Genomic DNA, 15,837 nt, shown 5'->3' with positions numbered 1-15,837 from the left:
TTTACGAGAACTGGAAGGGATGCGACAGGCAAGGGACACGCGCACTGCGCTACTGGTTTGATCATCCCAGAAATACGAGACACCATTGATAAGCAGTTTATCAAAAGACAAACGGACCTTGTCCCCTTTTTTTTACTGATTTGGCATACTTTCACAGTTGGCTGCGCTTCTCACGAACCGTTTTCGAGTAATCTCGCGAAATGTTGAAATCGGTATTTTTGAGTTTATAGCCCTTACTCATAAGCGTTTCGACTTCTTTTTCGTTCAACAGCTTTGCAGTAATGGGTCTTTTTTTTTTCCTGAGAAAAACAGCCTATGCGGTGAGCACGCGCTAAGGAAGACAACGTGATTCCAAGTTTGCTAGAACAGAATTCGTTCACAAGACGCTCAGAGTCTTCCCAAGTTTCAGACTCATCAGTGTCCTGAACACCATAAAAAAGAATGCTAGACCAGCGGGAACGATTTTCCAGGTCGTCAAGTTTTACTTGAATGTTGGATACATCGTGTGTACAACTCGTGGCAGATACTGTGGTAGGCCCTGATTGTTTTTTAAGTTCCAGTTCCTGCACACGGGTAGCTAAAGACTGTAAGTCACTTTGAAGAACTGGAATAGACTCGATTTTAAGTTCAAGTTCATGCACACGATCGTTTAAAGTCTTCATTTCATTTTGCAAGCCAATATGAACTGTAAGAATCTTGTTAACACTTTCGAGGATATTCGTGTGGTTCATCTCAAGCCTTTGAACAGTTGCATATACCAGTTCGAGCTTTTCCTCTTGGCCCTTAGTCATAGGGCCTGGGTTTGTTTCAACGTCCCCACCCAGAACCAAAATGCGCCAAATGTACACTGCCGCCGAGCGGAAACGTTTCAGAATATGGGGTGGCCACGACACTGCTACAAGACAGACATCATCATCGCGGTAACAAGAACACTCGTAATAACCAACCTGGAACAGCAGGAACGGTGAGTGGCGAGGCATTTCGTGAGCAGTGCCGTGGCCCAAGGGGGCGGTGAAATCCGAGTGCTTTATGTAGGTGTCCTCGTCAGCTGATAATGTAGCATGTTGCCAGGCCCGACCGTCGAAAGTGTCCAAAATCGGCAGGGGTGCGCACAGATGATCGGATGAGCACTCGCAGCCGTCCAGAAACCAGCTAGCGCCGCAAGATTGCGGAACCGGTCGGCAAGTCAGTGAAACAGGCAGGTGATAGCCGGTGAGCAGCAGCACCTGGAACAGCAGGAACGGTGAGTGGCGAGGCATTTCGTGAGCAGTGCCGTGGCCCAAGGGGGCGGTGAAATTCGAGTGCTTTATGTAGGTGTCCTCGTCAGCTGATAATGCAGCATGTTGCCAGGCCGGACCGTCGAAAGTGTCCAAAATCGGCAGGGGTGCGCACAGATGATCGGATGAGCAGTCGCAGCCGTCCAGAAACCAGCTAGCGCCGCAAGATTGCGGAACCGGTCGGCAAGTCGGTGAAACAGGCAGGTGATAGCCGGTGAGCAGCAGCACCTGGAACAGCAGGAACGGTGAGTGGCGAGGCATTTCGTGAGCAGTGCCGTGGCCCAAGGGGGCGGTGAAATTCGAGTGCTTTATGTAGGTGTCCTCGTCAGCTGATAATGCAGCATGTTGCCAGGCCGGACCGTCGAAAGTGTCCAAAATCGGCAGGGGTGCGCACAGATGATCGGATGAGCAGTCGCAGCCGTCCAGAAACCAGCTAGCGCCGCAAGATTGCGGAACCGGTCGGCAAGTCGGTGAAACAGGCAGGTGATAGCCGGTGAGCAGCAGCACCTGGAACAGCAGGAACGGTGAGTGGCGAGGCATTTCGTGAGCAGTGCCGTGGCCCGATGTAGAGGGTATGGAGAAAATCTGCTCTGGGTGCCCCGCAGATGGTTCATTCAGGGGAGAAAAGGCCGGCCCGTATCAAGGCAAGGTGAGAGGGGGATATAAAGGTACGGGATTGTAGCTGGCGCCCGGTCAGCTGGTGGAGATTGGACACGGGTTTGGGGGGGGGGGGGGGGGTGGATGCTGGATCCGCTGCTCCTTATATGAGAGAAAACTTTCGTTATGAGTAACCAGGTGTTCGCGCGGACTGCCTGGGTCTGTAGCTGGCCCTGCTCGTTTGATGTGTGCTCGAGCTGTGTTGTTGGCTGGTTCATTCCTAGGGTTGCCCGCACGAGTAGGTAAGCATAAGAGTTCCATTGATCTGGTCGGGAGGTTGAATAGAGAATTTTGAAAGCAGTCGTGTGAATTCTGGGTCGTGCAAAATTCCGGATTGCTGTCTCTGAATGACTGAAGGTTAGTATGGCAGTGGTTGAGGAGATCGTTTCTGGAATATTTGAACTATCTTTCATACAATTACTACAGTAATTGGAAAGGTAGTTCTGTCTTTCCTTGCAATATATAATAAGTGTTTAATTCACCTGTAACGATAGCAAAGGAAGCCTGCACGAACACAGTATTGCGGAGGCCGGCTGCGAAAGGATGTGGCGCCATTCGCTAACATGGCGTCCACCGAGTCAAGTCTCCCGTCGTGCCACAGCTGGGCATCGGAGTGCTTTGCTTCCCAGTAACGAAGCCACCACTCACGGGACGACGGAAGGGAAGGTAGACATTTATGCTGACATGTATTAATACGAAAGCATTACTTGGCTGTCAAGGATTTGGTGTGCACAAAGCGTGTTCGGAGCGATTTGTTAGTTCGTTTGAGAGTTAAGCGAAAAAGAATAATTGTATGAGGTAGAGAATGATGCGAGGATGATGCACGTCAAAAGTTGGTCGATATCGAGTAGCTAGTTAATTAATTAGAGTAAAAATTTCTCAGATGTCAAAATAGTATCGGACGTCTATACAGTGCGAGCACATGAAAGCAGTACTGGATATAAAAATTGGTGGAAAAAACGAACCACGTCTCAGAAGATGATAAAATATCGTTGTATGCGAGATTTGATTAATCTCGAGTAATTAGGTACAGGACAAAAGGTCATTTAGACGCCAATTAGTCCCGGAGTGTATATAGTGTGAGCACGTGAAAATAGCGGTAGACGTCAAAATCGCAAGCAAAAAGAGAGGAGTCAAAAGCGAGAAAAAGAGGCAAGAAAGAGGCAAACAGACTAAAGTGAAAAAAGAGGCGACCAGTGTGAAGGAGGCATCAATGAAGGCGTTCCTGAGGAATGTGTGCGCTTATGGCGTACTGTTTTTCTTTTTGTTTTTGGGAGGATGTGTGTATTGTGCGCGCTTATTTTTGTTTGTCCCTAAACTGTTCAGAATCTCACTTTTATTTCATAAACGCAGTAAGTCGTCTTCGCATGCCGCATCTATAATGTACAGTATTGCGGTTGACCTGAAACTAGTCCTTGGCTATGGGTCCAGTGCCATTGTGCGTACTGTATCCGTGTAAACTGGTTTTGTTTGGAAATAAATATCAATAAAAACACAACAAAAATCCTTTCGCATTCTCTGAATGTGGGTCGCCGTAACGATCTTTAAGGTTTTTTATTCTGGTAGGTGCAGGTCCCTGTAATATCCACAGTGCTACAGAAAACCGTGAGGTGGAGTGTAGCTTTGGTGTGCCAAGCAATGGACATCTCGCGGGCGCGCATGCGCTGTCTGGATGACGCCAGTTCCATCTACAAACAACATCAATGTTTCCTACTCCAAAACTTCTGCTGTGCAACATTCAGTGTTTCGCACTGAAATTCAGTATCAACAACCTAAGTGGGGCGAAGAAAAATGAAGCTTTATCGATCATGCACGAATGAAAATAGTCCCCGAACAGTTCTAAATTATTCTTTCCTCCGGCCCATAGCAGTGCTCATCCGGGCGTGTTGTAGCTGACGACCACGTTGGTCCTCTCTCGGATCCACTTAGTCATGATCCACTTGGAGCCAGACAGTACGGGGCACCCCACGTGCTTCGTGCGCTCGTCTACCCTCCTTTTCTGGTGCCAGAAAGAGAAGTGTATGGGGGCCTCGTTTCCCTCGTACGGTTCCACGTCGTACCAGAAGAGGGCGTCACCGACACGCGGCTTCACCCCGATGCCCAGATGAGTGAAGGCGGTGGCGCCACCTGCCGGCACATCCGTGAGGTACGCCATAACGGTGGCCAACCGCGTTCCGTCACTGACGGTGATACGGTCTGCACGTTGTTTGAAGCTTCTCGCGTCCAGGTGCGGCGTATAGTGTCCCCCGAGGCCGTAGTTGGCCACCTGGTAGGCCTCGGCCGACTCCAGGGACAGATGCGTCGCCGTGGCTATGCGTCGACTCAGGCGCTGGAGAGTACCGTCGCAGTCAAAAGGCCACGATACCTGCAATCAGAATTGCCCCCGAAATTCCAACACAAATCAGTATATGTGAAATTTCGTTTTAATGAAGCGAACATTTCATCGCAATGGATATAAAAATCTGTTTTACTTGATAGCGGTGATTTATAGTGACCACATCGCACCAATTAAGTCAGCCTCTGACCGCCTGCTGTACTACAGATCACGTAGTCCTCAAAGTAGTTGAAAACGCCCGCAGTGATTGTCTTCTGCCCAGCTTTTTTTTCTTCCTTCCTCTCAAATACGGCTTCCGTAGTTGAGAGGAGGACGGTGCTATTGCACGAACTTCGATACGAGGGGCCGAGGAGGAGATTTTGCACGATAAATATAAAATGAAAATTGGTTTTTGAGGGAAGGAAATGGCTCATTACGTCTCACATCCCGCTCTACACGTGAACCTCGCCGCAAGAGAATTGACAACGGAGGGTGTGAGAGAAAGAAGGAAGAAAAAGGTGCCGTAGTGGAGGTCTCCCGAGTAATTTCGACCACCTGGGAATCTTTAACCTGCACTTACGCGGTACTGCACATGGGAGCCTTTTTCACTTCGCCTCCATCTAAACCCGGCCGCCGCGGCCGCGTTCGCGACCTACGGTACTTTGGCTCATTACCCTGGAGTCACTGGAAGTTTTTTTCATCGAAAAGCTTCATTACGGTAGTCAACATGGCGCTGTTAACACAGTTAACGGCCTCCCCTTGAGAGCAGCAGTGCAATACTAGCAGAAAAGGTTGCGACTGATTTCGCAGCCTCACATTACGATTAAATATACATAATCACCGACTCGCGAGGGGCCTGTCAGAACGTCTAACAAGGCTGCACTCCCTTCCTAGCCTATTGAATCTACTAAAATTGCATACGGGATCCGGACCCCGCACACCGTTACCTTATATGGGCCCTGCTCATCAGGGGTTGGCAGGAAACGAGGCAGCAGAGAAAGCCACCCGCGCACTCTCTCACCGGGTTGTTTTCTCCTCCCTACCCGATCAGGAACCCGATTTTAATCCGGTCTATACTTTCAATGATGCTACAACCTACTATCACTGTAGTAATTGCCTTTACCCTCGCCCATGTACAAATGCTTCAAGAAGGCGGATGAGCGGCTCTTTCTCCGCCTTCTCACCAATACATTGCTGTGCCCGGCAGCACTAAAACATTTTGATCCCTTCTTTAACGGCAGCTGCCCGCACTGTAGTGCAGTGCCTTCGGACACCAATCACATGGTGTGGGCCTGCACCTCCAACCCGGCTATTCCCCCCCATCCCTCAATCAACCCGGGAGGACTGGGAGGCGACCCTGCTCGGCTGCCAGGACTTACAGGATCAACAAGCCTTTTGGCAGCAGCAGCGGACACGCGCACAAGCAATTGGAGCTACTATCTACCATTTTTCAGCACTTCCAGCGACGCATCGGCGCGTGTCATCGCGCGAGGATACCTGCTACGGGCGTGGCGGTCATCTGTGTACCGTGAGCGACACCTGATCCGCTGTTTTACTGTGGCTACGCAGAGCGTCTTTCCTACAATGCCTTACGACAGTTAGCAAACAAAAAGAAGCGCCTCTATCGTGCGGCCAAGCATACGAATTCAGTTGAAAAATGGGAAATATATGGCAGGTGCCTACATGAATACATTACCTTACTACGGCGTTCTAAAAAGAAATTTTTTCACGAAGATCTTGGAAACATAATGCGCGTCAACCTGAAAAAATTCTGGAATCTGGTCACTCCTTTTATTTATTATTTATTTATTTATCAATACTGCAATCCCCTCTGGGGATTTTAGCAGGGTGGGATACAATAAATACATAATGAAAAGAATAACACAGACAAAGCATATAATACAAATTAGATCCATGGAGCGTATAAACAGTTAAAGACAACACGTTTCTTAACAATACCTAAAACAAATGCCGACAGTGATGATTTTGAAATTTGATCATTGGTTAGTAGATTCCATTCAGTTACTGTTCGGGGAAAGAAAGAATACTTAAAACAGTTATTATGGGTGCTAAAGGCGGTTATTGTGCGACTGTCTCTCTGCCTTGTAGAATACCCAGATGAAAAACTAATTATTCCCGTGAGGTCGGTTTTATAATGACCGTTAATAAGTTGAAAGAGGAATTTTAGTCGTGATACACGGTTTCTTTGCGTTAATGGTAGCAGGTTTGCTTTGATTAGTAGTTCGGTTACTGATGTACGTCCAAAGCTATTATATACGAAGCGAACTGCTTTTCTTTGCACCATTTCCATCTTGGTGATGTTAGTCTTGGTGAAAGAGTCCCAAATAACACATGCATAGTCTAGTATCGGCAGGATTACACTTTTGTATGCGAGCAGACGGACAGAAGGGGTGGAAAGTCTCAAAGCCCTCCTCAAGAAGAATAATTTGCGGTTAGCATTAGCTACTACATATTCAAGGTGCTTAGTCCAAGTGAGATCATTAGTGATCCAGAGTCCTAGATACTTGTAGTGTGTTACTTCGGAGAGAAATATGCCGTTAGTAGCATATGGATATTTAAGCTTGTGCTTCTTGCGTGTAATGGTCATAAAAACAGTTTTTTGAAAATTAATTGACATTTGCCAAGCTTTGCACCAGGCAACAACTTGTCCTAAGGCATTGTTCAGCAGTTCCTGATCAGCGGCGTTCTCTATTTCCGAGTACAATACACAGTCGTCAGCATAAAGTTTAACCTTAACGGGAATACCATGCAGTACATCATTAATAAAGAAAAGAAACAAAAGAGGCCCAAGCACCGAGCCCTGCGGGACGCCAGAGCCAACTGAAAGTCGTTCTGAATGGTGGTCGTTAAAAACAACAAATTGTTCTCTGTTCTCAAGATAAGCCGCAAGCCAGTTAATTAGTTGAGAATTTTTCAGTATTGCGCCTAATTTATGAAGTAACTTTTTATGAGACACCTTGTCGAAAGCCTTTGAAAAATCCATAAAAACAGCGTCTATTTGTTTCCCATTGTTAATTGCTTTAGCAAAGTCATGCACTGTTAGAACCAATTGGGTATTTGTAGAGTAGGCTTTTCGGAAACCATGTTGATGCTTCGTAAGTATATTATATTTCTCCAAGAATTCTGAGATATGATTATGAATTATGTGTTCCAAAAGTTTACATACCGTAGATGTTAAAGAAATTGGGCGGTAATTTTGAATGCACTGCTTTTTTCCTGCCTTATGTAGTGGCTTCACTCTGGCAGTCCTCCAGTCGCTCGGCACTTGTCCCTCGCACAATGATCTCGTGAACAGAACGTGCAGGTATTTTGAGGTCCATTCTGCATACCGCTTTAAAAATGTGTTTGGAATGTTGTCCGGACCGCAAGACTTTTTAATGTCCAAATTTAAAAGCATGTTTAGTATTCCTGTTTCACTTATTTTAACATCGGGTATAGGTGACGTAGGTAATTCGAAAGACAGCATTACGCCATTATCTTTAGTAAAGACGGACTTAAAATGTTTATTAAATGCATTTGCGGGTTCGATCCCGGCCGCGGCGGCTGGAGTTTCTTTGGAGGAGAAATTCTAGAGGTCCGTGTACTGTGCGATGTCAGTGCACGTTAAAGAACCCCAGGTGGTCGAAATTTCCGGAGCCCTTCACTACGGCGTCTCTCATAGCCTCAGTCGCTTTGGGACGTTAAACCCCATAAACAAAACAAACAAAAAAACAAATAAATGCATTTGCTATTTCCTTGCCATCGCACACATCTTTACCATCAACATGAAATACATCACATTCCTTGGAAGTCGGAGAAATAGAACGCCAAAACTTTTCTGGAGCTGTAGTTATGAAACTGGGCAGTGATTCACCATAGTAGCGTTGTTTATCGGCATATACTTGATTTTTAAGGCGGGAGGAAATTTCGTCAATCTTTTTTTTTGACCGCCTGTGCAGCATGGATTTTTAATCTTTTCTTAAGACGCTTCAATTGCCTTTGGAGTCGTAACGTCTCACGGGAGATCCAGGGGTTCCTGCCGTTTTTATTTTTAGTTATCAGCGGGACAAAACGGTCAATGCACTCTTTTACTAATTTTTTAAACCTGCACCAAAGCGAATGCACATCATCCGTGCTATCTGAAAAGGCATCGAAGTTAAGCGAAAGTATGTCAATGATTGATACATCATCGGCTCGAGAAAAGTTTAGGTAAGATGGATATTTAGGCTTGCTATCCAAGACGGCATCAGCAATGGTGAGTAGGACAGCTTCGTGGTCCGAAATTCCAGGTACTATTTCGTAATTTTTATCTGCGCCTATTGATCCGCTGACAAAAAATAGGTCAAGGACTGACTGAGAACTGCCCTGAATTCTTGTGATTTGTTCCACAATTTGCAATAAATCAAAGGAAAAAGCAATGTCTAACATTGCTTCACCTAGAGCGTCATGTTTTTCAAGTGAGAACGTCGACCAGTCTATATTAGGTAAATTAAAATCACCTGACGATATAATACGATAACGGTAGAACTAGGGGGCCTATACATTGCTGCAATAACATATCTAACATTTCCATAGTATGCTTTACAAAAAATACACTCTACATTGGGTATATCAGACATTGGGAAAATTCGCAAGGTTGACTTAAAGAGTATGCTAACGCCTCCACCTCTACCATCACGGCCTTTTCTGTACGAACTGTAGCCAATGGGTACAAACTCACTGTCAAATACTGTGTCGTTAAGCCAAGTCTCAGTCAAAACCGCAATTTCTGGATCGTGCAAAAGCAAAAGAGCCTCCAACTCAGCAGTCTTGTTTAGAACACTCCTGCAATTAACATTTAATATTTTCAGGGTCCGAGGTTTATTGGTGAGAAGTCAGTTTGATTTCTTTTTAAGCCTGAAGCGAGAACCTTTCGCTTCGTCCCAACCAAATAGGACGTTATCAACGCTTAGTTTATCGAATAATAACTTTGCTTTGGCTCCTTCGTCTCTCTCTTCTTTACAGCTTTTCCATAATTGTTTACGTATTTCTAGAACTCGTTCTGAATAATCCTCAGCTATTGATATGCCGGAGTCTTTGAGCTTATGATATGATTGTAATATGGACATTTTTTCACGAAAATCGAGGAGCTTTAAAATGACAGGTCGCTTGCTTCCTTTTTACCCATTCTATGGCATCTTTCGACGCCACTTACCGTTAAACCCAGCTTTTCCTGAAAAAACGCCGTTTGTTACTTTCTCTTCCAGTTCATGGTTAGACTCAATGCTGTCCTCCTCTATACCGTAAATGATAAGGTTATTTCTTCTACCTCTGTTTTCTAGGTCATTCATCTGGTTTCTAACTAAAGTAAGCTGCCCCTGAAGTTCTGATATGGTAGATTCCATATCTTTCACCTTCGTGGCTAAGACATTTAGGCCGGATAACTGTCTCTCAATACCGTCAATCCGCTCAGTTAAAGAGGAAAGCTTGTCTTCTATCTTGTTCTGTGATGCCTGTAGGCCCTCCATTGTTGAAGTAATCTACCCTGGCCGGCTAGTAACTCTGATAGCATCTCTTTTTCAGTTGGACCAGGATTTGCTTCAATATCGCCACAAGACAACAGATCTTTCGATAATGTAATAACACAAGACAGAAAGCACTCAACGCTCAGTGGGCAGGGCAGCAGCACTAAAAAACGATCGTCACTTCGATAACAATGTTCATATCTGAGATTACCAACCTGAAGTGCAAAGCAAAAGGGATTGCTTAGCATGTTGCCGTGTCTGCTGCTGACATGCCCACTGGCGAAGAAATGCTCCGGTGGTAGATTTATAGTCGATGGATGAGCCACGTGACATGACGTCCCCGATGTCGTCAAAGGTGTGGAAGCTGATAGCCAAGGTTGGTCTGGTTCAGTGATGACTCCGTCGGAAAGCAGTACTGCTGATACGGCATCGAATCCTTGAACATGGTTCGCACGTGTCGCTTGATACCACTCACGCGGCGCTAGCACGGCTCCGAGAAAGACCTGAAGTGCAAAGCAAAAGGGATTGCTTAGCATGTTGCCGTGTCTGCTGCTGACATGCCCACTGGCGAAGAAAAGCTCCGGTGGTAGATTTATAGTCGATGGATGAGCCACGTGACATGACGTCCCCGATGTCGTCAAAGGTGTGGAAGCTGATAGCCAAGGTTGGTCTGGTTCAGTGATGACTCCGTAGGAAAGCAGTACTGCCGATGCGGCATCGAATCCTTGAACATGGTTCGCACGTGTCGCTTGATACCACTCACGCGGCGCTAGCAGGGCTCCGAGAAAGACCTGAAGTGCAAAGCAAAAGGGATTGGTTAGCATGTTGCCGTGTCTGCTGCTGACATGCCCACTGGCGAAGAAAAGCTATGGTGGTAGATTTTAAGTCGATGGATGAGCCACGTGACATGACGTCCCCGATGTCGTCAAAGGTGTGGAAGCTGATAGCCAAGGTTGGTCTGGTTCAGTGATGACTCCGTAGGAAAGCAGTACTGCCGATGCGGCATCGAATCCTTGAACATGGTTCGCACGTGTCGCTTGATACCACTCACGCGGCGCTAGCAGGGCTCCGAGAAAGACCTGAAGTGCAAAGCAAAAGGGATTGCTTAGCATGTTGCCGTGTCTGCTGCTGACATGCCCACTGGCGAAGAAAAGCTCCGGTGGTAGATTTATAGTCGATGGATGAGCCACGTGACATGACGTCCCCGATGTCGTCAAAGGTGTGGAAGCTGATAGCAAAGGTTGGTCTGGTTCAGTGATGACTCCGTAGGAAAGCAGTACTGCCGATGCGGCATCGAATCCTTGAACATGGTTCGCACGTGTCGCTTGATACCACTCACGCGGCGCTAGCAGGGCTCCGAGAAAGACCTGAAGTGCAAAGCAAAAGGGATTGCTTTGCATGTTGCCGTGTCTGCTGCTGACATGCCCACTGGCGAAGAAAAGCTCCGGTGGTAGATTTATAGTCGATGGATGAGCCACGTGACATGACGTCCCCGATGTCGTCAAAGGTGTGGAAGCTGATAGCCAAGGTTGGTCTGGTTCAGTGATGACTCCGTAGGAAAGCAGTACTGCCGATGCGGCATCGAATCCTTGAACATGGTTCGCACGTGTCGCTTGATACCACTCACGCGGCGCTAGCAGGGCTCCGAGAAAGACCTGAAGTGCAAAGCAAAAGGGATTGCTTAGCATGTTGCCGTGTCTGCTGCTGACATGCCCACTGGCGAAGAAAAGCTCCGGTGGTAGATTTATAGTCGATGGATGAGCCACGTGACATGACGTCCCCGATGTCGTCAAAGGTGTGGAAGCTGATAGCCAAGGTTGGTCTGGTTCAGTGATGACTCCGTAGGAAAGCAGTACTGCCGATGCGGCATCGAATCCTTGAACATGGTTCGCACGTGTCGCTTGATACCACTCACGCGGCGCTAGCAGGGCTCCGAGAAAGACCTGAAGTGCAAAGCAAAAGGGATTGCTTAGCATGTTGCCGTGTCTGCTGCTGACATGCCCACTGGCGAAGAAAAGCTCCGGTGGTAGATTTATAGTCGATGGATGAGCCACGTGACATGACGTCCCCGATGTCGTCAAAGGTGTGGAAGCTGATAGCCAAGGTTGGTCTGGTTCAGTGATGACTCCGTAGGAAAGCAGTACTGCCGATGCGGCATCGAATCCTTGAACATGGTTCGCACGTGTCGCTTGATACCACTCACGCGGCGCTAGCACGGCTCCGAGAAAGACCTGAAGTGCAAAGCAAAAGGGATTGGTTAGCATGTTGCCGTGTCTGCTGCTGACATGCCCACTGCAAAAACCGTACTCAAAACATTTCGTTGATTAACCAAGACGGCTTACATGTCCCTGAGAATGAGCGGACAAATGTCATGAATTCATATTTTTCCTCCGTATTCACGCATGAACCTGCTCTCCATATTCCCTCAATACCTGCCACTAGTTTTTCCCAAATGCCACCAGCTTTTATATAACCCATGAGAGCATCACTAAACTCATCGACAACCTTAAAGTGTCAAGCGCCCCTGGGCCAGACAACATAACTGCAAAAATATTAAAGAGAACTGTGAGCATTTCTAGCCGTATTTTGCAAATTATTTTTCAGCAGTCGGTTTCAAAGGTGAAATACCAAATGACTGGAAAACTAGTAAAGTAACTCCAGTATTTAAGGCAGGCAACCGATCCGACCCTTCGAATTACCGCCCAATTTCATTAATATCCATTCCATGCAAGCTACTGGAGCACATATTATGTTCGCAGATCGCATCGCACCTCGACAATAACGCTTTCTTTTATGAAAAAAAGCACGGTTTTAGGTCAGGCCATTCTTGCGAGTCCCAGCTCTTCGAATTCACTACAGACCTTCACTTAAACTTAGATTCTTCTTTTCAAACCGACATCATTTACCTGGATTTCTCCAAAGCCTTCGATCGCGTTCCACACCGGCGTTTAATGACAAAACTCTCCTGCCTCCACATCGACCCTTTAATCCTGTTATGGATCGACTGCTTTCTCCGCGACCGCTCACAACATACAATAGGCAACCATAGATCGTCAAATACCACAGTCCTCTCTGGTGTCCCTCAGGGATCGGTGCTAGGACCACTCCTTTTTCTCATATTTATAAATGATCTTCCCAATGCCGTATCATCTCGTATCCGCCTCTTCGCAGACGATTGTGTCCTCTACCGCCGCATATCTACTCCCGATGATCAGACTCTGCTTCAACGCGACTTAAACCTCATAGAAACCTGGTGTACATTATGGCTCATGCAACTGAACATTTCGAAATGCAAATTCATGTATGTATCGAGAAAGCGAAATAACCTCAGCTATCAGTATTCATTAAGTTCCACACCACTCTCCGAAACAGAATCATACAGGTATCTTGGAATCATCATAAACAACAAACTAACCTGGTGTGAGCACATTGCAAAAATTTGTACAGACGCTTCCAAAATGCTTGGGTTTATCAGACGATCCCTTGCTTTTTCACCCCATTCTGTCCGACAGCTCGCCTACGTAACATTCATCCGTTCCAAACTCGAATATGCCTCGGCGATCTGGAATCCCCATCAAAAATATCTAATCGATCAGCTTGAAGCCATCCAAAATCGACTGCGGCCCGTTTTATCACATCGCAGTACGGCAGACAACACAGTGTAACTCTTATCAAGGCATCCCTTGATCTGCAACCCCTGGCACTCCGGCGTAAAATTTCACAGCTCTGTTTGTTTCACAAATTGTACTACACCTTCCCACAGCTAAGAAACTCTGTATTGCACCCGCCGCTTCGCACCTCACGACGATTTTTTAATCCTTTAAGTCTGCAGCGCATTCACGGCTCCACAAACTCCTCCAATGCAACCCCTGTGCGGTGGCAATCAGAGAGCCAGATCGGTGGCGGCGGATCTGTATATGTGCACCGCCCGAGCCGAAATTGCCGCTGCCGTTCGCCCTCTGCGGTGGCAATCAGACAGCCAGATCGGTGGCGGCGGATCTGTACATGTGCACCGCCCGAGCCGAAATTGCCGGTGCCGTTCGCCACTGCGAAAAAATTACGAGGAACTTTAGCGGCTAAAGTGCTGAAAGGCGAAAGCCTGAGTGCTGCATTCTGCTACGTGATTGTTCACTGCACATTTTGTTGCTGCATTAATTAACTGCCAATTAATGACGCTTAAGCTTCGCCTTTAGAAGTGGAACGCGACAGCGTGTTGTAGCGCTGCCACGGAGTCCAAGGAACGCCCCCACCCGTTCGGCGCGATGCGTTGCCCTTTGAACGCAACGCTTTTTGAGGAAAGGAAATGGGGCTGTAATTCTCTGTCATCTCGGTGGACACCTGAGCCGCACCGTACAGGAAGGGAGGAAATGTGAGTGAAAGAAGAAAGAGGGGCCGTAATGAAGAAAATGAAAATTGTATTTGAGGGAAGGAAATTACGCATTAACTGTCTCACATATCTGAGTAGACACTAGTCGAAAATTGTATTTGAGGAAAGGAAGTTGCGCAGTAACTGTCTCACATATTTCGGTGGACACCCGTCAAAATTCGCGCGCGGTGACGTCACGACAATTCGGAACAATCTGAAACGCGGACAATTACGCCTTGCATGAAAGCATGACTGAACAGCCGCACTACTTGTTGATCTCCGCTCTTAACGTACGCTCCCTTGCCGCACATGCCAAGGACGTACACCACGATCGCATTCTGCGCCATTCCTCTGTACTTTGCTTTGCTGAAACCTGGATGGATCCCGAAGAGCCTCTCGAAATCATAGATTTCCTATACTGCTGTGGTGCTCGCAGAGACCACAACAGAGCGGCGGGAGTCGCTATCTACTTGCGCACAGGTCTCTCTGCAATACCAGTCGAAATGTTTGGCACGTCACATGAAGTTGGCGAACTGTGCGCCGCAAAGTTGCCCAACGGCTTGCTGGTAGTAGCTGCCTACTTCGCCCCTACCGCACTCACGAAAGACGTCGTGCACTTCCTGCAACTCGCATTAACCGTCCATCGATCCACACCGATGTTAGTAGTGGGGGACTTTAATGTTGACATAAAGACAAACAGCAATTTCCTAACACTTATGCGGGAGAACATCCCGTTCCTCTCGCTCGTAACGCGTCCCACGGCTGTGACAACCTCGCGAGGCACTTGTATAGATCTCTGAGAATCAAGCATTGGTGTACCAAGTCGAACATATATCAGTCTATTTCTCCGACCACAAAGCTTCCTTCATGACTGTCAAGAACTGTTAGTGGAGTCTTTGTTAAAAGGAATACGTGTGAAAAATAAAAAAAAAATTCTGTGATAGCGCATACATGTGTTCCTCGATTTCCTTGCCTCAATCTATCGAAAAGGTGAAACAGCTTTTTGCATCTTTGATAGCGTCTACGTGTTGTGGCGATGCCGAGCTTCTGTTGCGCGTATAGATGCAACAACCGAGGTGGCAGTGGCCAAAGATTTTTGGTAATTCCTTCCAGCAAAAGCAACGCGGCTCGCCGAAAGATTTGGCAGCACCGGATCGGCCGGGCAAACTTCAATAATGTTGTGGATCCGCGTCTTTGTGAGATAAGAGGTCGTTTTTCAGTTGTCTTCGGATGATTTGGTGTGAAGCGCCAGCGGTTGCAGTCTTTCTTCGCACTAAATGTCGTTTGGCATGATTTTAAATAGACTCGTTCGCTAGCGGGTACGAAAGCCGTGCTGAAGTGCAGGTTTAATGTTGCTCGCATTGCGCGACGTGTAGGATTGGTTTCAGTCGGGCTCGTTCGCATGTTGTTTGAGCCCCGCCGTTTACGTTGCTCGCTATGCAGGTCCAGGCTTGATGTTGCGCGCATTGCTTGCCGTATTTGTGTTGCTGCAGCTGGACTACTGGGCTCACGAACTCGACACTAAAGGGGCGGTACTCGCCTACTATGCTCATGCTGCTCGCGGTGCAGGTCTATCTTTCATGTTGAACGCATCGCTAGACGCATTTGTTTTGTTACAGTTGCACTCCTTCGCTCACGAACTCGACACCAAAGGTGTGGTACTTGCTGTTGAAGCTCCTGCTGGTCATGCTGCTTGCGATTAAGGTCTAGCTTTCATGT

The 15,837-nt window shown here is 47.2% G+C and overlaps 1 protein-coding gene and 2 pseudogenes across 1 annotated transcript in view; 1 reads left to right on the top strand and 2 right to left on the bottom strand.

The window, feature by feature from the left end:
• Positions 1 to 3,807: 3,807 nt before the first annotated feature.
• LOC149345761 (prolyl 4-hydroxylase subunit alpha-1-like) overlaps positions 3,808 to 15,837 on the bottom strand; it is a 56,277-nt gene continuing 44,247 nt past the window's right edge. Inside the window, exon 2 of the mRNA XM_089585285.1 lies at positions 3,808 to 4,299. Within this exon, the coding sequence (XP_089441411.1) occupies positions 3,808 to 4,299 (492 nt within the window). The remainder of the gene's footprint in view (positions 4,300 to 15,837) is intronic.
• On the bottom strand, positions 9,123 to 10,000 carry LOC149345764 (uncharacterized; annotated as a pseudogene).
• On the top strand, positions 14,367 to 15,006 carry LOC149345763 (uncharacterized; annotated as a pseudogene).

This window comes from Amblyomma mixtum, chromosome 4 (assembly GCF_055824585.1).
Source record: "Amblyomma mixtum isolate Tamu chromosome 4, ASM5582458v1, whole genome shotgun sequence".
In the NCBI taxonomy this organism is placed as follows: domain Eukaryota; kingdom Metazoa; phylum Arthropoda; class Arachnida; order Ixodida; family Ixodidae; genus Amblyomma; species Amblyomma mixtum.
The sequence above is the reverse complement of the archived record's forward strand: the minus strand, read 5'-3'. Positions and strand labels throughout refer to the sequence as shown.